The sequence below is a fragment of the Myotis myotis genome, unplaced genomic scaffold (assembly GCF_014108235.1).
Source record: "Myotis myotis isolate mMyoMyo1 unplaced genomic scaffold, mMyoMyo1.p scaffold_m19_p_3, whole genome shotgun sequence".
NCBI lineage: Eukaryota > Metazoa > Chordata > Mammalia > Chiroptera > Vespertilionidae > Myotis > Myotis myotis.
Window position 1 is genome coordinate 140704856 of NW_023416335.1, and position 22180 is coordinate 140727035.

Below are 22180 nucleotides of genomic sequence, written 5' to 3' on the forward strand. Positions count from 1 at the left end.
TCTCTGGCATCCCTGGACTTCCCTGAAACCAACACGCCTAAACCGAGGTCCCTTGGAGCACCCCCTTCCTGGCGGGGTTTAGGTTACTTCCCACGGCAGCCCGTGTAGCTGTGTCCTCGTGGTGGGAAAAGCAACGCACTTGGGGGATGAGGCGTTTTCCTAACGTCAGGTATTTTAGTCTAGAGGAGGCATTCTGCTCTTTAAGAACAGGAAGGCTGCGGATTCCCAGAAGCTGGGAAGCAAACCAGAGAGCAGTTGTCCACCGGGGCAGTTAACCACGGGGCGTTTACTTATGAGGGTAAGGCAGGGAGGAGGGTGGCGGGAAGCCCCATCGGGCCGATTTCTGCCGCTGGAGCCTCCCCGACCAGGGACCGGTCCCTCCTGCAGGAAGGACGCGCACCCGGCGGGAAGGGGACGTGGCGGGCGGCGGGACCGTCCCGCGCCGGAGGAAGGCTCCTTTCCCAACTCCATTTACCCCTAGAAACTGTGGGTCCGATGCGGGCAGAGGGGCACGGCCGGCGGGAGCGGACCCGGAGCGCGGGAAGCAGCAGGAAGAGGCGGGATTCCTGCCTTTTGTTTCTCGGTCCTAAAGCCCAGAGCCCCGCGGCGCAGACGCCCCACCTCCCGCCCGACGCCCCCAGCGCTCCCTGCCGCGGGTCCAGGAACCGAGCGAGGGGCGGGGCGCAGTGGGCGGGCGGGGCTTCCGAGGCCACGCCCACCAGGGGGTCTTTTAAAGGTGCCGCACTCGCGCGGCTCCTCTGCGCACTCCCTCCGACTGCGCTGCCCCAGCTCTGCCCGCGGTGCGTGGTCCAGCCTCCAACTCGAGTGAGTAGCGGCGGTGGGGGCGCCTCCGCTGACCTTGGGGGCGGGGGGTTCCCACAGCCTCCCGGGGTCCTCAGCCCGCCGTGTGGGACCCCACCCCGTCTCCTATGACATCCCTACTGCGGTCCCCATTTAGACCCCAGCCATCGACCTCACCCCTGCTCCTCCGCCCTCCCCACCCTCATACCTCTCCCCTCGCTGGCGCCCCGGCTCTGCCCTGGGATCCCGGGCCCGCGGGGCAGATAAATACCAATGCATGACCCCCATATCAGCGTGCCCCTGCCGGTTTTCTGGGAGAGGCGGGCTGGAGAGTTTCTCGTGGTTGCTAATCCGCCTGTTAGTCGCCCGGGACCCCTCCTCCGCGGCCGGTTCCCCCTCCGCGGGTCTCCCCTGCCCGGAGCGTGGTGCGCGCTTCCCGGGGGGTTCGGAGCCTGGGGGGTGAGGCGAGGGATCCCACAGCCCGCGCACCCGGAGTCCTCCCCCTGCTGCGGCTCGAACCCCCGGCCTCCCATTGTTCGGTGGTCTTTGCCCACTAAGCACGGAACCTTAAACCGTGGAAGGAACAGCCGTGAAACGTCTATGGAAAACTCCCTGCTTTTTCCGGAACTTTCTACCGTTCGGGTACAAATAGGAGACTAAGAATGCTCGGTTGAGAAATTCTGCAACAGGTCCTGAAAAATCACATCCTGGGTTTCAAAGCTCCACGTAGGCAGCCCCAGGGCGTCTCCTAAGTCCGGAGACGCCCACCTCGACCCTCACCTAAGCTAGGACGTTTGTTGAGATGTGTGTTTAAATGGTTACCCAAAATGTTTGACCTGTTTTACTTGCAGTCTGCAGACCAAGTCCATTTTCATTCTAGAATTGTTTTTTATTTGGGGTAACTTTCTATACTCGGATAGTAAGAATGAAGTTTTTAACTTTTCTAATCAACCTGTTTTAAAGCTCTATCTATATAAAGAACTCAAATATGACTATCTTGAAGTTGGCTATAATCTGCCTCACATTTTTCAGGAAAGAGATGGGCAGTATTCTACAAGGGCGGATGTCACAAAGTTTCAAAACTGCTTATCAAACTATAACCAATTTCAAGGCCTCCGTGGTCTCTCCCCACTTTCTTCTTGGTCATTGCACCTTCCAGGTGATTGCCACTGATCAATATTTCTCAAGGTTCTTCCTACTCTGGATTCTCGTTTCTTTTGCTCCTTCTAAGGGAAGTTAGGTAGAGACAGGATCTGCATCCCATGAGAGCTTGAAACACACAGTCCTTCCCCGGGTGCCTTAAACACCCTTTGACCAGAGCCACGGTTGATTTATTGAACGAATGAAGGAATTAGTAAGTTACAATTGTGGTGAACAAAGATTTAGCTGGACTCAAGCAGTCGATGCATTAGCAGATTTTATCTATGGTTTCTGTCAAAAGTTTTTAATGTTTTTCACTAAATGTATTCAACGAATATTGGTTGTTACTGATATCTGCTAAATATTGCGCTGAAAGCAGTACTCAGTGGAGCTCTGTCCCGATTAAATTGCCAAAAACAGCACAGTGAGAAGAGCAGGACTGAAGCCAGTTGGGCCCAAATTCATATCTCAGCTCCAGCACCCATTGGCTTGATGACCTTGGGCAAGTTATTCTCTGACCTCAGTTACTTTATCTTGTAAAACAGGTATAACATCACATACCTTGCAGGGTTGTCTTAAGGCCTATACACAGCCCAGCCCAGCCTGGGGCAGTTTCCTGTAACTAGACCCTGTTCTACACGTTGTTGAGTCTGTGGGGAAAAGGCTGGTAGTGAAGGCCTCTTCCAGGAGAGCTGACTCAGACGTGAACACTAACCCTAGGCCTTGCCCAGAGTCCAGCTCTTTCGCCTCCCTTTGCAGACATTCACAGGTTTCCTCCCATCATTTCCTGGTCTGGTATTTGCATGGTCTCCCTCCCTTAATTACCTTAATTGCCAAGGATGGTGCTACGTGTTTATTTTGTTTTGTTTTTATTAACCTTCACCCAAGGTTATTTTTCCATTGATTTTTAAAGAGAGAGGAAAGGAGGGGGAGAGAGAGACACACACATCAATTGTTTGCTTGCCAAACCTGCCTGACCGACCAGGGTCTGGAATTGAACCTGCAACCCAGGTATATGCTCTTGGTCAGGAATCAAACCTAAGACCCTTTGGTGCACTGGCTGACGCTCTAACCATTAAGCAACACTGGCCAGGGTTACCTAACTGTTTCTGTGTCATGACTTTTCTGGCAACCTAGTGAAGCCTCTGGACTCCTTCTCAAAATGTGAAGTGCGTAAAATAAAGTACATGGTACCAAGTTCACTGAACCCCAGAAGTTCAAGGACTCTGTGACCCCAGGTTCATAACCCTAACTTAGGGAGTTTTCTCAAACTGGATTGTGGAGGAGCTGGACACGAGTTCTGATTGTTAAACATGTTAAGTTTTAGTGGAAGTCATAGAGGAAGAACCAACAGAAGTATATTGTGAATCATTTGCAAAGGATATTAGGTCCCTTGCTTTTTTGCTTACCACCTCAAACTGTACTACCTCAACAGTACTACCAATTTTCCTTGACTCATAAGAAGAGGACACATACCATGTAATACGTTAGGGCTAGTTCACTACAGGCAAGAAGGTTTCTTGGCAGCTTCTCTCCCAGAAGAAAAGGGTGAGGAGAATTGAATCCTCATCCAGCACATAGCAGTAAAGGAAATACCCAATTTAAAAAGAACCTACGCCAGAGCCATGGAAGTCAGTACTATATTTGTGAGGCTAGTAGTGGTTTAGTTTTAGAGAAACCTCTAAACATCTATGAATTCATTTGAAGCTTATTGGTATTAATTTTTAGGTTGAATTGGTCATTTTGTTTTGGTTTCACTGTTATAGGCCACTTCATATCTCTATACCTCAGCTTCCCCACCTATAAAAAGGGGGTAATGATAATGTCTACCTCAGTGTTATGGGGATTAAGTTACTATAAGTAAACTACTTAGCATAAGTAAAGCATATAGTAAGCTTTATATAAGTAAATAAAAAGTGTTTATTAGCTGCCCCTACCCTACAATTACCTGAGATACAGAAATGAAGTTAAGGAGTTAGCCAGATGAGGGAGGGAGGTAAGTCAGTTGCCCTGATGGAAGGGATTAGGGGTATAAGGAGGAATGGGAGACATAAGATGGGTAGAGGAAGATGAGTATTGACAACAAAGGTTGAAAATTGCTAAATATTGATGACAAAGGTTACCAATAATTGAGTGCTTACTCTAAGCATTTTCTCAGCTCATTCTCTTAACAACTCTATAAGAAAGGTACTGTTATCCTCATTTTACATATGAGGGAAGAGAGACTGTATTGACTCCCTAATTCAGTGATGGCGAACCTATGACACGTGTGTCAGAGGTGACACGCGAACTCATTTTTTTTTGGTTGATTTTTCTTTGTTAAATGGAATTTAAATATATAAAATAAATATAAAAAATATAAGTCTTTGTTTTACTATGGTAGCAAATATCAAAAAATTTCTTTATGTGACACGGCACCAGAGTTAAGTTAGGGTTTTTCAAAATGCTGGCACGCCGAGCTCAAAAGGTTCGCCATCACTGCCCTAATCCGGGCTTTTAATTCACCCTGAGGCTGAGATGACTTAAAAGCCAGCTTGAGGATTTGGCTTTGGTGGAAGGAGTCAAATGAAACATGGAGCCCATTGCTGAGGCACAAGGAGTCTATCCTTGGTTCATGGTATCTACTTAGATAAGGGAAGTAGACTAAGCAGGTGATTTGGGGAGCAGAAGAAACAGTTTTTAGAATGGACACTGAGTAAAGCTTCATGTCCAATTACTGGCAGCTCATAAACGCTGGCCTTGTTAAAAATCATTGTAATTGGGGACAATGCGATTAACTTACGTATTCTTTACCAAAGTGACCCCTCTGGATGTGGCTCAGGATGAAACTGGTTTATAATAACTTCGCCCTTTCGGGAAATTGGGTTATAACCATGTTCTAGTGTAGCAACAAGGCTGCGCATATGGTGATACAATGTGAAAGCTTCTGGAAGCATTTAGAATCTGGGTGTATTGATGGACTCACTCCAAACCTTTGGTATCAGAACAAAAATCCAAACCTTTGCTTTCAGAACGAATAACAAACTTCAGGTGGCGACATGGAGGCTCGAAATTCATGGATTCAAGTCATTCAGGTTCTAAAATAGGACAGCAAATGCCACAGGTGGTATGAGGGATTCACGTGCTCATTTTGTGGCTCTTGTTGGTTATCGAGAGTGAGGTAATTTTACCACGAGGTGACTCAGTGTTAGACTATAGTAATTTTCTTCTGGGGGCAGGTCTTTGTAATTTTGGGTGGTGTCTCAGACTGGGGAGAAGCAGCAAACAGAAATTGCAAGTAGGTGTTCGGATGCAAACAAGCTTTTTAATCTAACACAGTGTATACATTCTAGTGCTGAAATACTTTCAGACATTGGAAACCAAAAACAAGACTGAGAAACAGAATACGCCCGATTGGCCTACTTGTGCGAGATGTGTGTGAAGTGGGATTTTATGTCTCCTCTTACCATTCTGTAAATTAATACATAGGCCTGGAGGCATGCTGCCCAGATTGCTCAGTGCGCATGCAGTTTGCTGTGATTAATGTCAGCTGTTGTGGAGTTGGACAGCCAAATGCACGTGTGAAAAACAAGCCTCGAGTGGTTTTACTTACATGTGTAGCAATGCCAAAGAGTGACAGGAATGGAAGATCATCACACTTCCCCTGCCAGATGCAGGAAATGCCCATAGGAGCACACCCTGAAGTGTAAATTGGGACTTTGTTTCTTAGATGGTCACCCTAAGTCAGCGGTTCTCAATCTGTGGGTTGTGACCCCTTTGGGGGTCGAACGACCCTTTCACAGGGGTCGCCTAAGACCATCGGAAAACACATATATAATCACATATTGTTTTTGTGATTAATCACTATGCTTTAATTATGTTCAATTTGTAACAATGAAATTGGGGGTCACCACAACATGAGGAACTGTGTTAAAGGGTCACGGCCTTAGGAAGGTTGAGAACCACTGCAAGTGAAACCATTGCTATACTTGCAATGCGTTTCATCGTCCCAGGAAAAGGTTTGTGAGTGACTAGATGCTAAGTTTTTCTTTACCTTGTTTGTGGCTCTGAGCTTGGCTCTGTGTGCCGGTCTGCGGGTTTCCTACTGCAGTGCTGACCGCAGGGTGGACAGGATGGACGCCCCGTCCAGCACGCTCACAGTTCCTGGATGTCTGCCAAGGCATTTGTTTACCATGTTTTGTCTTCAGTGTCTGGAGAGGTAGAGAGCTACCTTTCCCTCTTTTACAGATAAAAAACGTAATTATGCTATAGATAAGCCCAAGGTTGCACAACTGTTACAATAATGAACTTAAGTCTGTCTAAACCAACTTCCCCTCCTCCCTCTTTATTTTCCTTCCTTCCATGGTGAAAATTTCAGACATACAAAGTAGAGAATATAAGGAATACCCAACTATCCACTATCTAGCTTAAAAAATAAAACAAATTCTGAGAATGCTTTAAAAAAAAGTGTGTGTTTTTAATTGATTTTAGAGCATGAGGAAGGGAGAAGGGGAGATAGAAACATTGATCAACTGCATCCTGCACACGCCCTGCTGGGGCGTGAGCCTACAACTTGGGCATGTGCTCTGACCAGGAATTTAACCGACAATTTCTTGGTGCATGGGATGATGTTCAACTGAGCCACAACAGCCAGGCCTGAGGATGCTCTTTCTAACATCATTTGCCAGGACCACAGAGGTTTATTCAGAAATATTTAGGAAAGCTTTTAAAAAGTTAATGACTTGAAATTTTTACATAAATTCCAAAAATGTGACAAAGAGAAGTAGGGCAGTACTCCTTTTGCTTTGAGAAGGATAAGATCTAATTGGGAATCATACCAACAGGTTGAAAAAGGAAGGATTCTTTAAAACAATAGAAATGAAATATTTTTATATATGTCAAGTACGCGGGTAGGTGGGCTGGGGAATTACAGAGATGTGGTCCCCGCCCCCGAGGGGAAGAAATAACAGAGTAAGTTGAATGTTGGAGAACTTTGATGGCTATTTCCTGGAAAGATGACACATACCCATTTGGCTGCTATGGATGTGTAATAGAAGTAAGACTTGATTTGTAAGAAGTGAAATTCAGTAACCCTGAATTACCTAAATAAAGGGAAGATATTCTCCCAAGCTGCTCTTTAATAGAGAAATAATAAAAAAAAGTAATGAGTTAGGTTTTTAAAAATGCATTTTAAATGTTATTCAGAAACAACTCAGGATAGTGTGAGTCTTGATAGAAATCTGGCTTCCTATTGGTGATTGCTCCAAAGAAGATGTGTGTGAATGTGGAAGATGGCAGGCTGATATTAGACAGTGTCCTATAAATAGAAGCCTAATATGCTAAATGTCCAGTCGTCCGGTCGTCCATTCAACCAATCAAAGCATAATATGCTAATGATATGTTAAGGCCACTCAACCACTCGCTATGATGTGCATTGACCACCAGGGGGCAGACAGTTGACCAGTTGCTATGATGTGCACTGACCACCAGGGGGCAAACACTCAGACTGGTAGGTTAGCTTGCTGCTGGGGTCCTGTTGATCAGGACTGAGTGAGATGGGCCAGACACGCCCTGGAGCCCTCTCACAATCTCTCCCTGGCTGGCCAATCTTCCACGTCCCTCCCCAGCACTGATCATGCACTGGTGGGGTCCCTCAGCCTGGCCTGCACCCTTTCGCAATCCGGGACCCCTCGGGGGACGTTGGAGAGCTGTTTTTGGCCGGATCCCACAGGCCAGGCCGAGGGACCCTACTGGTGCACAAATTCGTTTACTGGGCCTCTAGTACTTTATATGGTGAGAAATTCATAGACAATAACAAATATTTTAAAAGCCAGCTGGGCTACTAATTCTTGAGACCCAATTTTAAGTAATTGTATGTCATTACCTGTAAGCCTGGATTTGGTTTCTGGTTTCCTCAGGAACCCTGAAGGTACTCTAGCAGATGTCTGTTGCATCCTTGAACGTTCCAGAACACAGGTAACTTTGGAGCCGTGGGGCAAAGTCAACATCACTAACTGCACTCTACACTCAAGCCAGTGCCGGCTGCTGGAGCCAAGGCCGTGGGTCAGGTTGTACAGCCCAGCTCAGGTTTCACTGTGCATTTGAACAATAGAGCACCTGTCTCCAAGGAAGGGAAGGAGCAATTTATGCAACTACTAAGGGAAAGCTTGCAAATATGCTCTGTTGTTGCTAGATATTGATCCTGTGTGGATACCTTCACAGTAGCCTGGTAAGACTGTGGGCCCTTGTAATTAACTTTGTTCCTGCCTGAATAAGGGAATAGGCTTTTTTGCAAGTTGAGACCGATAGTTTAGTGATTATTAGTCATATCAGTCAGGTGTGTGTGTGGGTAGGTGTGTGTTATTATTGTTTGTTACAAGGAACAGGAGCTCCGTGTCCAAGTGACTTAAAAAGAGAATTTACTGGCTCACATACAGAGTACACGATAAGATGAGGCATGGCTGAAAAGTGTCTACATCTAGTCTCCCCATCTCTGTTTTCCTCTGAGCTGGCTTATTTTCTTATAGTGGCTAGACAGCTGCTAGAAACTCCATCCCTACATTCACACAGTTCTAAACCAGAGCTCAGATTTAACTTTCATTGAATTGGCTTGGGTCGTGTACTCATTCCTAAACCCGTCACTGTGGCGGGAGGGAGAATGCAGTGACCTGGCTGCCATCATGACTGAGCCACTGCCCGGGGGTTAGGGCAGAGTCCACACTGTTTCAGCCAGTGCTTCTCAAACATCTGTGGCCAAGGACCTCTTTTTGTTTTGCTTTAATTTCGAAGTACCGATTGATTCTCTGACTCTACGCTGTTCAACAAGATGAATTCACTGATCATACTTCCGACTGTTGTGGTGTAACATCGTATAAAAGTTTAGAAATGCTTACCTGAATTTTGTCTTGAATTGGTCACAAGCATGGCGGACCATCACCGGGAGACCACATTGAATAAGTACTTCTCTAAACCACACGGACCAAGAAAGAGATATTTGCTTCTCTGAAGAGACTCTAGGGAAGTATTATCAGAAGAGGGACAGAGAGTGGATGCTGTGGGCCAGAAAGATGCCCAACACAGTGATTCAGGAGCAATCTTTCCTTTGGAAAGGCCTCCTGGTGTTCAGGAAGTTGCTGGGTTCCGGATTGTCCTGATGCTTAGGGCGGGAATTTGCCACTCTCCTGTTCATTGTAAGGACTGAAGATTCCTCCGTCTTTGGCTCAGCGGCCCCCCTTTCCCTTCTCTCCCCAGCCAGGTTAGAGTGAGGAGAGGGGTCCAGCTTTCTTAATCAGCTGTTCCCTAGAGAAGCAAGCTGCTCCTCGGAGGAGACTTACCAGGCAGGGACTATGAACACCACTCACAGAAGGGAAGTCTGAAAATGATGGGGAAAAGGAATTCTTTCCCTGTTTCGAGGTCCCACCTCCGGGCAGGGCAGATGAAAGTTGCAGGACAACTGTCTGTAGTGGTGAGGGCACTTGGGTCCGTTGGCCATTCAGAAGTACGCATTTACCCTGCATCCAGGTAGGCCAGTCCATTGAGAAGGAGATTGGACACGTTGGCCCTCCATCAGAGCAGGGTAGCCGAGGACTTAAACTTCTAGCTCTGCCACCACATGGGGCCACCTTGCTCAGAGGTTATCCTGTGTCACTCAACAAACAGTTCATTCTGCCGGGAAGGGAACTCGTAGCATGTTCTCTATGGACTGACTGCCCCATCCAAGAGGGAACCTTAACTGTTGGCTGGATTAGAGGACTCTGGGATTAGGGAGCATAGAAACTTACACCGTAGCCATCTGGAGGGGTGTTTGTTGTGATTAAATCAAGGCTCTGTGCTCGCAATCATGCTTGTCACACACTATTTATGCTACAATCTCACATAACTTTAGCAGACAAATGCAAAATGTGTTCTTCCTCCCTGGAAAGTTCCTCCCTAGAAAGTGTGCCATAGCTTGTGCATGTCAACTGTTAAGAATTTGGTGGGGTTACAAAGAATTAAACCTGTAGTAAAACACTCCACGCAAGTGCAAGTTCCTCCGCTGTTTTCTAAGCCGCTCATTGTGACTGGGCGTGTGTGTGTGTGTGTGTGTGTGTGTGTGTGTGTGTGTGTTTGGGGGTGGGGACGGAGGGGAGCGCTTTCACTCCTGTGCATTCCAGTGCCAGTTTGTTTTGTGCCCAGCGACCGGCGCTGTTCTATTGAATGCGGGTCCTTTGTCCTGTAGGGAAAAAACTTGCACGTGACAAGCCAGAGTTTTCTGATGAAAGACCTGTAACTTGGGAGAGGAGAGGAGGTTACTTTGGAGGAACGCTGGCCTCCTAAAGATGTGTTTAGAGCGGTCCATAAAGGAAGGAAATCTGCACATGCTCTAAACAGCCCCCCAGCGAGCTTGGGGATGGGGACATTCTAATGCATCTTCATTCCTTCAGGATGCCGGTCTGGGGGTGTGGCAACAAGTGCGGGGCCTGCGGGAGGACCGTGTACCACGCGGAGGAGGTGCAGTGCGATGGGCGGAGCTTCCACCGCTGCTGCTTTCTGTGCAGTAAGTACCTCCCCGTGCTCCGCTGGGACAGGCTTCTGTGTACGAAGCTTCGATTTACATATTTAATGAACACACTGTGGTTTTGGAAAAGATTTTGCCTGCCTGTTCTCCGAGACACTGTAAGTGCTCAGCCCAGCCGCAAGGACGGCAGGTGACCCAAGGCCTTGGGCTTCCTGAGTCCTCATGGCTCTGAGCCTCCCTCTGGCCTTGACTGTCATTTGTTGTCACAGCTGCCTCCCCGGCCCCATTCCCCGAGAGTTCAGTGTGGGTTAGTCGGGCACCCGACAGACACAGTGCCTGGCGCTGTGCATGGAGCTCGGCTGGCTCCCCATCCACCCCAGCCTTCTCTTCCTGCCTGTGCTCCTTCTCTTTGAAACCAGCCAGCTTGTTTCTCACCACACTGTTGAAATTCAAATGTCAAGAGCAAGCATGTCAAACTCAAAGGCTAACACAGGCCAAATAAACCAGGTTTAAGTTTATGTGGGCCACAAAAAAACCCCAAAAGCTTCAATTGTCATAGAAACGTAGGTTTATTTCTGTAGAGACATGCTGAATACAAAGGGCTGAAATAAATGAGTAATCGTTAGCATAAAATAATAGAACATTTTAATCAAAATTAATCTTTTTTCCTGAACATTAAATTACCAGACACTGAATAACTGCACAAATTAATAAGCGTAACGCAAATAAACCTATTTTTCTTGTTCTCTGAAAGTGAAATATTTCCTGTTGCGCACACCAAACAAATCAGTCCAAGGCTAATGACATGGCCATCGGCTGCTAAAATATTCACTGCCAGTATTAGTGGAGAGAAATGGTGCGCCTGCACGTAAGGTGCATAAGGGAGATGAATGCAACACGATTATAGTAATCAGTCATTAGTGAACATTGTGGTTCATTATTAATAATTATGTATAACAGGATATTATAAAAATTAAGCTACGAAATTTTTATTAAAACGTTTCTTACATACCGTTACATTGGCTGGGCCGCAAAAACATTCGTTGTGGGCCCCGAGTTTGACCTGCTTGCTCTGGAAGCTCAAATTCTGTCTTCTCTGGTAGTGAATACTGTTATTTCTAGTCACTGATACCCTACAGTTGAGGGAAAGGAACTTGGAATATGGAAATACCACAGAGACAGGTTGGAAATATTGTTTAAGATGGGAAATGGTCAGTGTCTGATGTAGGCAGGAAATAAAACAACACTAGCCTATATGCTCAAAAGGGAGTAAAAGCTGATAATGAGAGAAACAGTCAGATAAGCTCCCTCTTCAAGCGCATTTCCTCCAAGTCTTCAGTTTTAAACAGGAGAGTAGTTGCATCAAAAGCTCGTCATTAGTCATCTTCTGATGTAAATCATTGTCTTTAATGAAGGATTTGTTATGTGGGGAACCCACCCTTACATGCAGTTATTTGCTTTATCTGTAATACTGTACAGTGACTATTACTGTTGGAAACTACAAACGTTAAAAATAAATTTGGTTACACTGAGAAATAATCTTCAGAGGGAGACTTCTCAAGTTTTAGTTGTCCTTTTCCTTCTCGGCACCAGCATTCAAGGTGCCTGGGACTTTTTATAGTGTAACTGCTCTGTAGAGAACTAGACACGGACAACACAACACGGTCACAAAGAATAAAAATACAACATATGAAGGTTTGTTATGTACGCCTCCATGATAACTACCATTTCTCAGGTTTGGTTTAACTATTCCTTCTCTTAGAAGTTACTCTTTCTTTTTTTTGGAGGAATCTATTTTTCAGCAGGTTTGTAGTCAAAAGAATATGTGAACACAAACGCAAATACTTTAGAAATTGCTCTTAGTTTCATCTAGGTTGAGCCATGATGTTTAAGCCATAATGAAGTCGGTGTTTATGAAATGTCAGGTATTTTACTGGTTATTTTTACTACTCCTTCCTAATATTTGCCTCTGCTCACAACAGCCTTTTAAGGAAATAATTAAAGTAGAGTAAGGGTGAGGACTGGGAGGAGAGGAGTTATGGAGTAAATTTTTCATATACTTACTTGCTTTGGTTAAATAGATTGTTTTTGTGTTGTTTGTTTTTTTAATATATATATATATATATATATATATATGTATATATTTTAGAGAGAGAGGAAGGGAGAGGGAGAGAAACATCAATGTGAGAGCAATGTTTGATTGCCTGCCTAGTGCACGCCCCATACTGGGTATCAAGCCCGAAACCAGGGCATGTGCCTTGACCAGGGATCGAACCGGCAACCTTTCAGTGCCCAGAGTGACGCCCAACCAACTGAGCCACACTGGCCAGGGCACTAGATGTTTTTCAAAACAGCTTTTATGTTAGTTTATATTTAATGTCCGTTAAGGGTGTTCATTCTTCAGCAGTATATGGTTTTAGGTTAATTGTCTCTTTAAACAAGTGTATGTCAGTACTTGAGTCACCACAGCCAGGGTAGGTGATGTCATTTTGTTCTTCCAGAGAGACTTTGGTCTAAGACAGCGGTTCTCAACCTGTGGGTCGTGACCCCTTTGGGGGTCGAACGACCCTTTCACAGGGGTCACCTAAGACCATCCTGCATCAGATATTTACATTACGATTCATAACAGTAGCAACATAACCGTTATGAAGTAGCAACGAAAATAATTTTATGGTTGGGTCACAACATGAGGAACTGTATTTAAAGGGCCAGAAGGTTGAGAACCACTGGAAGACAATAGAAACTTCATAACTTTTCTCTATGCTCAGCCACCCTGCTAGTCCCCAGCCCTTCTCTCTTTCTTTCCTTCCTCTTTTCATTTCTCCCCCTCTTTCAAATAAGAGGGGAGTCCCTTTGTCTACCACACTAATGTTGGATTTCCAGCTGCCTGATTGTGCTACCAGCGGGCTCCCTCATAATTTCTACTTTTCTCGAGTTTAATTGAAGTTTTCGAAAGTGAAATAATGTCTGGATTAGACATGACATTTGGCAGTTTTATGAAGTGGGATACTTAGAAATGTCTTGTGGTAAGAAATCCATCGAGAAAGAATGTGTGCTCTCCTTTGGGGTGGAAGGGAAACAAAAGCAGACTTTTCACCCACTTGATGATCTTCAGACAAACCTCCCACAGCCGGAGAAGCAGTGGCAAGATGGGAGCATGCTTTCTCTCTGAGACTAGTGATGAAAAGGAAAATTCTAGATGGAAAACAGTTTAACCAAGACAAAGGCAAGCTCTCCCAGGAGCTGCTTCCGGGAGGTGGTGCTACAGAGAGGCAACTGTCCCAAGACACTCAGCCACCCCTGTTGTTCATTAGGTTGTGATTTAACATTTGGTATGAAGAGGCTGAAAAGATGGGAGTGCAAAGTGTTAGTTTTGTTCCTTTTGTTGGTGTAATTGCTGCATTCTCAAACTCCTCTCCCTCCTGCCAGAGGGCAGGTCATGTGGGAAAGTTTGAGGCTTTAAAATGCAGATGCCTTTCTGAAACAACTGTCATATCCACGGAGGAAAGCAAACAGGCCTCAGATGTGGCTGACCTGTCCAGATGCCGTCTCAGGGCTTCTGGGAAACCACAGATAAACGGGATGTGAGCAAGCCTGGCCATTACCATTTGCAGACCATGTGTCTGTACCACCACTGTTCTCAGGAGAAAGGCATCTTTGGCCCATTTTTAAATTCTAACTTTTCCCTCCTCAGTGGTTTGCAGGAAAAACTTAGATAGCACAACAGTGGCAATTCATGATGAAGAGATCTACTGCAAATCTTGCTACGGAAAGAAGTATGGGCCAAAAGGCTACGGGTACGGCCAGGGCGCTGGCACGCTCAACATGGACCGGGGCGAGAGGCTGGGCATCAAGCCAGAGAGGTGAGTTAGGACCATGTTCATGACCTTCAGAGGTGAATTATAACAATTAATGTTGCTTGGCAAATAGGAACCTGGGAGTTTTCAGACTTAAAGTGACTCAGATTTTCTAGCGTGAAGTAGTGGCTATTCTTTAAGGTCAAAATTTGACAGTTTTAGACCTACCACAGTTCTTAGTGATTTCCAGTCCTGGTTTGATAGCATTCCAAAGTGTGTCAAGCTGTCATGATGTCCTCAGAATCAAGTGGTATGAAAGTGCCTCCATTTCACAGCACGGAGGCCAGCTGTCATGAAGTCACATAAGGAAATGAGGCATCTGAATCCCGAGATGCATTGCCCATGTGCGGTTAAGTGGCCAATAAAAATTCCCCAGGGCTCTTTTCATGTAAGAATATTTCTTTCTTTCTTTCTTTCTTTTTTTTAAGGGGAGAATGATGATTTTTATTTTTTTAAATATATTTTATTGATTTTTTACAGAGAGGAAGGGAGAGGGATAGAGTTAGAAACATCGATGAGAGAGAAACATCGATCAGCTGCCTCCTGCACACTTCCTACTGGGGATGTGCCTGCAACCAAGATACATGCCCTTGACCAGAATTGAACCTGGGACCCTTGAGTCCGCAGGCTGACGCTCTATCCACTGAGCCAAACCGGTTAGGGCATCATATGTAAGAATATTTCCTCATCAGGAATTTACTTTTCTCTCTTACAGTTACTTAAAAATTGAATTTTCCCCGTTTTTGGTTCTTTGAGATAATAGTGTTAAACTTCACAGGTTTTAGCCCCAAAGTAGTGAGGAGCTAAGGCTGCTAAACTTCATTTGCTATTTTCTTCATTGGGAATTTCCTCTTATTTCTGGTTTTGACCCAATTATTCCCTAATTTGAACTTCATATTTTTTCACACCTGTTTTATATTGAAGAGGCCAAAATTGGTGTAGTACTCCAATAAGATGGCCCTTTCCTGAACAAGACTGCTAACCGTGGCTTCCCTACGGGCTAGACACCAGGCAGTACTAACATATGTGAGCTTATGAAATCCTCACAACAACCCTACAGGTACGGTTTCCCATCTGACTCAAGGACAAATTGAAACAATGAGAATGAAGTGATTTGCCCAAAGCCATGCTGCTAGTTAATTGTAGATTTAATTGTAGAGAATGGGACTTAGTGTAACTCCAAAGCTTATGATTTTAAACACGGTACATTATGGCATGCCCAAAATAAGTGCCTATTGTCTGCTGAACATTTCTGGTCACTATATATGATCCTCACAGTTGCCGAGTTTAATACATTGTCTCTATTTTATCAATAGGCTCAGGTTGCACGGATTAGTGGCAGAGCCAGAATTTGAACCCATTTCCATTTGGCTCCCAAACGTGTGGCCTTTGCACTGCATTGTGGACTGCATCAAGGCCCACCTTGCTCTGTTGTTGATTTTTTTCCACACTCAGGGTCTCTGAGCCAGTCCCTGTTGTGCATCAGTTGTGCAAGGGCCGACCCATTCATTGCTGCATGCCGTCACTTGCAGGAGCCCAGCTTGCCTTTGTCTTGGTTGAAGTTCATTGTTTATGTTCTGCTCTCCTTTTCCAACTGATTAAAATTCACTCACTCCCCAAGATCTTATTTCAAACCTTTCAAAACACATATACTTATATGCCCTCCCCCAAATAAAACTAAACTTATCCATGACCCTCAAAAAAGTCAGTCAGTGATCGTGGCCAGATTTAAAGTCACAAAGTCCTCTTTACTCCTGTTTCTCCATCTTTTCCAACTGCTGCCGAGCCTTCTGTGCTGGCCTCTTGACCTCTGCACACCTCTTCCCTGTGTTAGCCTGGCCGCATGCAGAGTCTCCTTCAGGACTAGGTGTAGGGACTACCTTTCCAAGAAGCCTGTGGTCTGGACCACCCTGGTGACAGGTGGTAATTTTAACCCTCACGGGGACCACACACCTTCACAAGGACGTCCTGCAGAGGCTGAGTGGGTAGGCGCATTCTCATTGAGGCAGACCTGCCCTTTTCAGCTCAGGCTCACCAGTTTACTAGTCCTTTGGCCTTTGGCAAATTATTTAACATCCAAGCCCCGTTGCCTCATCTGAAATTCGTGGTAACAATTATCCTTACCCTACAAAGTTGTTAGCAGGTGGGAGATAATTTATATGAATTCTTGTTAACATAGTAATTGACAGATTTGGGAATTGACTTGTTAACTGCAAGTGCTGGATATCTTTGTAAACAGCTTTTGAAGATCACTTTTAAAAGGAAGTATGTATACAGTAGGCTATGGAAACAGTTTTTAAAATATGCCTACACTAGGGCAATTAGAGAAACCAATACTAATATGAATTGTATTTTGAATTAGTATTATGAATTGGTATTTGTTACTTAGAATAAAATTTCCAGGGGCCACATCAAACATGATTCGAAAAAGTACTGAATAAATTTTTCCAATAGGAAAAATTGATACTTATACCATTTGCTAAACACTAACTATTGTTGTTATATCTTATCTGCTCGACTCATTTTTAAGGTTCCAGAAAGGTTTTTAAATCTTCTCAAAGCCCAGATTGGTGTTCTGCATGGTAGGTGCACCTACATACAAAAAAATTGGGAAGCAAGGAAACTATCGCTTATCCAGTGACCTATAATGACAAAATTCCACTCAATCGAGAGAAAAAATAATGAAATGAAATCAAATAGTATAAGCAAATTTTCTAAAATATTTTCCCACAAAGAAAGTGATATGTTTATACTTCCTTCCCTCTATGTAAGCTATATTTGGAAATTAATGTGTAAAGCATGCTTAATCTTAATTATAGACTACTTAAGTCAACTGACCTACATGCAGAAACTGCTTAACTTACCATTGATTTTTTCCAATCTCATGTGAAGTAGAAAGCTAGATGTGATTCTAGTGGTACTAATATGACTCTGGGTTAAAAATATGTGTGATGATATGATTTTTTAAAGCATAGCATAGTAGTTTAGTGGAAAGGCTAGCATTGGGGACTGAATGAAATTTGATATTAGGCTCAGAAAGACAGATATTTCAGCTTGGGTCTTTTTGTAACAAGAATGAGCCCATAAATAGGTTAAAGTAATAACTATGGCTGCACCTGAGATTAATTTCTTCTTCCCCCTCGGCTGGCCTGGGAAGGTCTCCAGCCATGAGGTGTAGCACCAAGTCCTAGAGTTCCATTGTGCCTGCCGTATGGACTTACAGGGGCCCTTTGGAAAATCTCGAATAATTTTTTCTCTCCATTCCACAGTGCTCAACCTCACAGGCCGACAACAAACCCCAACACTTCTAAGTTTGCTCAGAAGTACGGAGGTGCTGAGAAGTGTTCCAGATGTGGGGATTCCGTGTACGCCGCTGAGAAGATCATCGGAGCAGGAAAGGTAAGGTGGTGCTTTGCATTAACAACAGTGAAGGACAACTCTCCGCTTCTCCCCTTAACCCTCCACGTCCCGCACAGGCACTGTTGTGTAAGTAAATGCCGAGGATCAAATTTTTCTTAATTGCATTTCTCTCTGAATCGTTAATTTCTTGAAGTACTGCCCTTATTTGACAAATCACATCTATGTTTAAAGGAAACTTGTTTTCCTAGGGGGCGCTCCTGAAGGTTGGTAACAAACATGGCTGGGCCGTTAACAAATCTGGCTCTGAAGGTTATTCAGTGTAGCGCAAGCATGTCAAACTCAAAGGCTAGCACGGGCCAAATAAACGAGGCCTGTGAGTTTGACATGCTTGGTGTAGTGGGGGAAAAAGCTGTTGGACCGGAGTCGGCACACCTGATGCCATTCTGGTGCGTGGATTTAGGGAAGTGGCTTCACCGCTTCACCGCTTGGAGTTGCAGGGTTCTCAGCCATCAAGGAGGCCGTCTTAAAGGTGCGCACCAGCCTTGTCACAGGTCTCAGACTGCTCTCAGGGAAACGGCCCTTCCACGGGGTAGTTTCCAGTCCATGTCTTGTGCGAATGAAGTTTGAACTAAGCCCTTTTGTCGCTGACCGAGAATGCAAATGCGGGGGAGAGCCAGTCCCCCCCTGGTTGGGTTGAACCAGAGGTCAGGAACTCTTTCTGGGTTGATCTTCCCGAGTGTCTGAATTTGTACTGCAGGAACCAGCCTCTCAGACTTGCTCACTGGTCTTTTTCAGCCCTGGCACAAAAACTGCTTCCGCTGTGCCAAGTGTGGAAAGAGTCTCGAATCAACAACTCTGACTGAGAAGGAAGGTGAAATCTATTGTAAAGGTAAAATTAATTTCGGGTATTGTTTATCCGTACGAATATCCTGCACTGGCTATTTGTTAATGAAGTGTCACCAGCATTAAAAACACACACAAGAACAAAAAAGTACTCTGAAAATGGGGGAAAGCAGGCTAGTGCCACTGGCTGTTTGAAAGTAAAAGATCTAGGGATACTTCCAGATGACAGAAACCCACAGAACAATTTTAGATGGATACAGTCAAGTTCTTTTTTTTTTTTTTTTTTTTTTTTAAATTATACCTTGCAAGAATGGTTATTTAAGAAAGAAAGCATCAAATTTTCTGCTAGCAAAAGATCTATGGCTTCTCTGCCTCTTTCTTTCCCAGAGAATAGAGAAGTATCAGTGACCCAACAATGTAAAAGGCCAGTTTTGCTCCATGTGTAAATCTGTAGTCAGACCAATGTGAACATGACCCAGTGGTGTACCAGGGTATCATATAAAGGCTCACAGAGCCTTTCCATTGTGAGCATTTCTTCCCAAATCCTCATTCAGGGACATAATGCAGGGTCTTTTGCTAGGATGGCATTTGATGATCCAGGTCTCAATTAGTTGTTTCTGTAAGGTTTGTTCATTCATTTAATAACATGGACATTCCAAATTCTGGAGTTTTCAATACATGAGGTACCATGTCCAGGTACATGATATTGGTAGCTTAAAAATGAGCATGGAGGGGGTATTTATACCATGGAAATTGGCAAACACTAAAAATCAGGAATTTTTTAAATAAATTTTTATTTTTTGAATGGGAGAGTGGGAGAGAGAACCCCTTGTTAACTATTTACTAGAGTGTTACTAAAAGGTTACTAGAGCGGCCAGTCAAGTTCTTGATCACTTAAAACTCCCCTACCAGTGAAACAAAAACCCCATAACAAAGTCTTCTTTCATCTTTTTGTGTTAAGCAAAGCCTATGAGTATATGCTTTATGTCTATAGGTGAGTATACAAGGTAATAGACACACATATAACTTACCTGGCCTGACTTTCATGCTCGTAACTCAGCGAGCTGAACACTATGGAACCAGAATGCTCGGACTTGGCCTTTACAGTTACAGTTACTACATCTTAAGTAAGTTGAACTTTTTGGCATAGTCAGCAGTTTTTTTAACCTCTGATGGTCTGTTCATGGGTCTTAAGCAAAGCTAGCAAAGCTTAGTGAACTTGCAGTAATTCTCCCTTTCCTTTTTTGTAGGATGCTATGCAAAGAACTTTGGGCCCAAAGGATTTGGCTATGGCCAAGGAGCAGGAGCCCTTGTTCATTCTCAGTAAAGGTGTAAACCCAGAACCGAGATCACACACTGAGAATCTCTACATAATCTAGGCACAGAAAATCTGACACTAAACTACTGTGAAATTCCACCAGCACTTATGTACTGTATATTGCCCTGTACTTGGATAGGCTGGCTGACTAGTAGGAAGAGAGCACTGTATCCTTTTGCTTTATTCATCAGCATTTTCAAGAACCATTTCTTTTACATTTTAAATAAAACTTCAGCTGGATATGGGTGTTGTCTTTCAATTGACTTTTGGAAGAGCTGTTGTATTTCAGTTAGTAGAAAATCCTTTGGGTCCCTACCTGCATTTTATTTGTTGAGAGAATCCACCCCATTACCCAGTTGACTCACTAGGTTAAGGTCTGCATTACAGCGATTGGAAAAGACTTCTAAGACGGTAAATATGCCTCAATAGCGAGGGTTACTGAGCAGTTCAGCTTCCTCAGAGCTAGTATTTGGCAGTGCAGCATCTCCTGTAGCGTGGTGGTTACTCCGATTGGCTCCTAGACAACCTGCATTAGAATCACCTGGGGGTATTAAAAGGCTGTTCCCAGGCCCAGCTTCAACCCCACAGCAGCAGAATCAATAGGGATGGGGTCGTCGCCCTTTCAAAAAAAATTCCTCAGAAAGGCACATTGACCTAAGGTGGATGCACTGTTAAACCAAGCTTAAAGATTCTTTCCTACACCCAAAGGTCATTGCAAACAGCTCCCTACTGACAACTGTCGAATCTGAGGCTTAGGGTGACGTTTTAGACTCTGCTAAGCCCTGGGAACTGAGTGCTTTCTCACATCAATTCTGCACAAGTAGCAAAGCTTGTTGCATCGTCCTGGTGCATTCAGCTGGCTCGGGTAGAAAAGGAGAATTAGATTCTATAAGGACCGTTTTCATTACTTAGAAACTTTGTTCTTTACCAAAGACTCAACCCAAACTTTTTTCCAGTAGGGTCTGAAATTCGTCTGTAATTTAGTAAAATTGAACCAGCCTGATCTGTGAACACATCTTAACCTTTTCCAAAGCCTATCTTATTAAATTGCTTATTTTGAAGAGCTAAAGGGTGTGTGTTATGTATGACATGAAAAAGATAGAAACTTGGTGGGAAGAAGTGAATTGAGAGTATACCAGGTGATAGAATTCATGCTTATTTACCTCATAGCCCAGAGCACTTCACGAGTTCCAATGTGGGAGAGGGGTGGGCCTTTCCTTTAAGCAGGCTAGGGAAGTTAATTGGCAATAAAGGAGATAGCTTGACTTGAAGAATTATGCAGTCATTTCTGTATGTGGGAGTTTTAAAACATCCTAGTCACACACAGATTCTTTGACATACCCATCAAAAGATGGAGTCTAATTCTCATCCCTTTGAACAAAGGCTAACCTTGGTGATGCATTTTTAACACATTATCTGATGGACAAGTCTAGGTAAAAAATGACAATACAGTTTCTGCTTGCTTACTTTCTTGCGGTGCTTACTTGTAGAACTGAGCCGCCATGTTTTAAGAAAGCCCAGACTACATATGGAAGCTAAATATAGCTGTTATAGCTATCACTCATCAGCCTGTATCAATCAACCTATCACACATGTGAGTGAGCCTTCAGGTCATTCCAGTTGTTTTTGAACCATCCCAGCTGACACCAAGGGGATTAACGTGAGCTACTCCTGTTGAGTTCTGACTAAATGCAGATCTGTGAACAAAAATACCATTTTAAGCCACTAAATTTGGGGTGGTTTGAAGCAGTGATAGATTACCCAGAATGTTTTATATAATAAACTTCCCTACACAGAGGCAACATTTCCCACACTTACTGTTTCCCAAATTGTGTTGGAGATGCTAGTAATATCCTAGAGAAAAATATTCTATGTGAAGTTGCCAGGTGCCTGGTAATTTGAGACTTCTTGCTAAGTTAGCTATCCATTCATAATAAGTAAAATTATTCTTAAACTGCGAGTCATGGCAAAACAGCTACTCTGAAACTGTAAATTTAGCTTCCACTGGTTTCAGGAGCGGAGAAGGGAATTTGGCTTTGGGCAGACTGTTCTGGGAGGAATTACTTTCATCATTTGGATGCAAATTGACAGAGTAGCACCCAAGTAATCCAAGTGTGGTATTAAAGTGCTATGTGGCAAATACATATTTTTATTTTAAAAACTATCCATTTGGGCTGATGTGGTTCAGTTGGTTGGGCCTCGTTCCGTTCAACAAAAGTGTGTGGGTTTGATTCCCGGTCAGGGGGTCAGGGCGGGCTCGATCCTCGGGGGTGGGGGTGGGGGTGCAGGAGGCAGCCAATCAATGTTTCTCATTGATGTTTCTATTTCTCTCTTTCTCCCTTCCTCTCTGAAATCAAGAAAAATATGTTTTTAAAAACCTCTTAA

General features: G+C 44.3%; 1 protein-coding gene across 2 annotated transcripts; it reads left to right on the forward strand.

The window, feature by feature from the left end:
- Nucleotides 1–699: 699 nt before the first annotated feature.
- CSRP2 (cysteine and glycine rich protein 2) lies at nt 700–20037 on the forward strand. Of its 2 annotated transcripts, XM_036300604.1 has the most exons (7): nt 786–825; nt 7839–7896; nt 10344–10456; nt 14112–14280; nt 17544–17673; nt 18430–18523; nt 19728–20037. In XM_036300604.1, the coding sequence occupies exons 2-7, from the start codon at nt 7862–7864 to the stop codon at nt 19802–19804; spliced, it is 618 nt and encodes a 205-aa protein (XP_036156497.1). In that variant the 5' UTR covers nt 786–825; nt 7839–7861; the 3' UTR covers nt 19805–20037. The 2 variants fall into 2 exon arrangements, with proteins under 2 accessions (XP_036156498.1, XP_036156497.1); XM_036300605.1 differs by lacking the exon at nt 7839–7896 and having other exon boundaries at nt 700–825.
- The last annotated feature ends 2143 nt before the right edge of the window (nt 20038–22180 follow it).

What these genes read in the sequence shown, in the direction of transcription:
- CSRP2 (XM_036300604.1), top strand. Translation starts at nt 7,862, where the DNA reads ATGTCTGTTGCATCCTTGAACGTTCCAGAACACAG. An exon ending in TTGAACGTTCCAGAACACAG is followed by an intron (nt 7,897 to 10,343) that starts GTAACTTTGGAG and finishes TCATTCCTTCAG; the next exon opens with GATGCCGGTCTGGGGGTGTG. An exon ending in AGATCATCGGAGCAGGAAAG is followed by an intron (nt 17,674 to 18,429) that starts GTAAGGTGGTGC and finishes GGTCTTTTTCAG; the next exon opens with CCCTGGCACAAAAACTGCTT.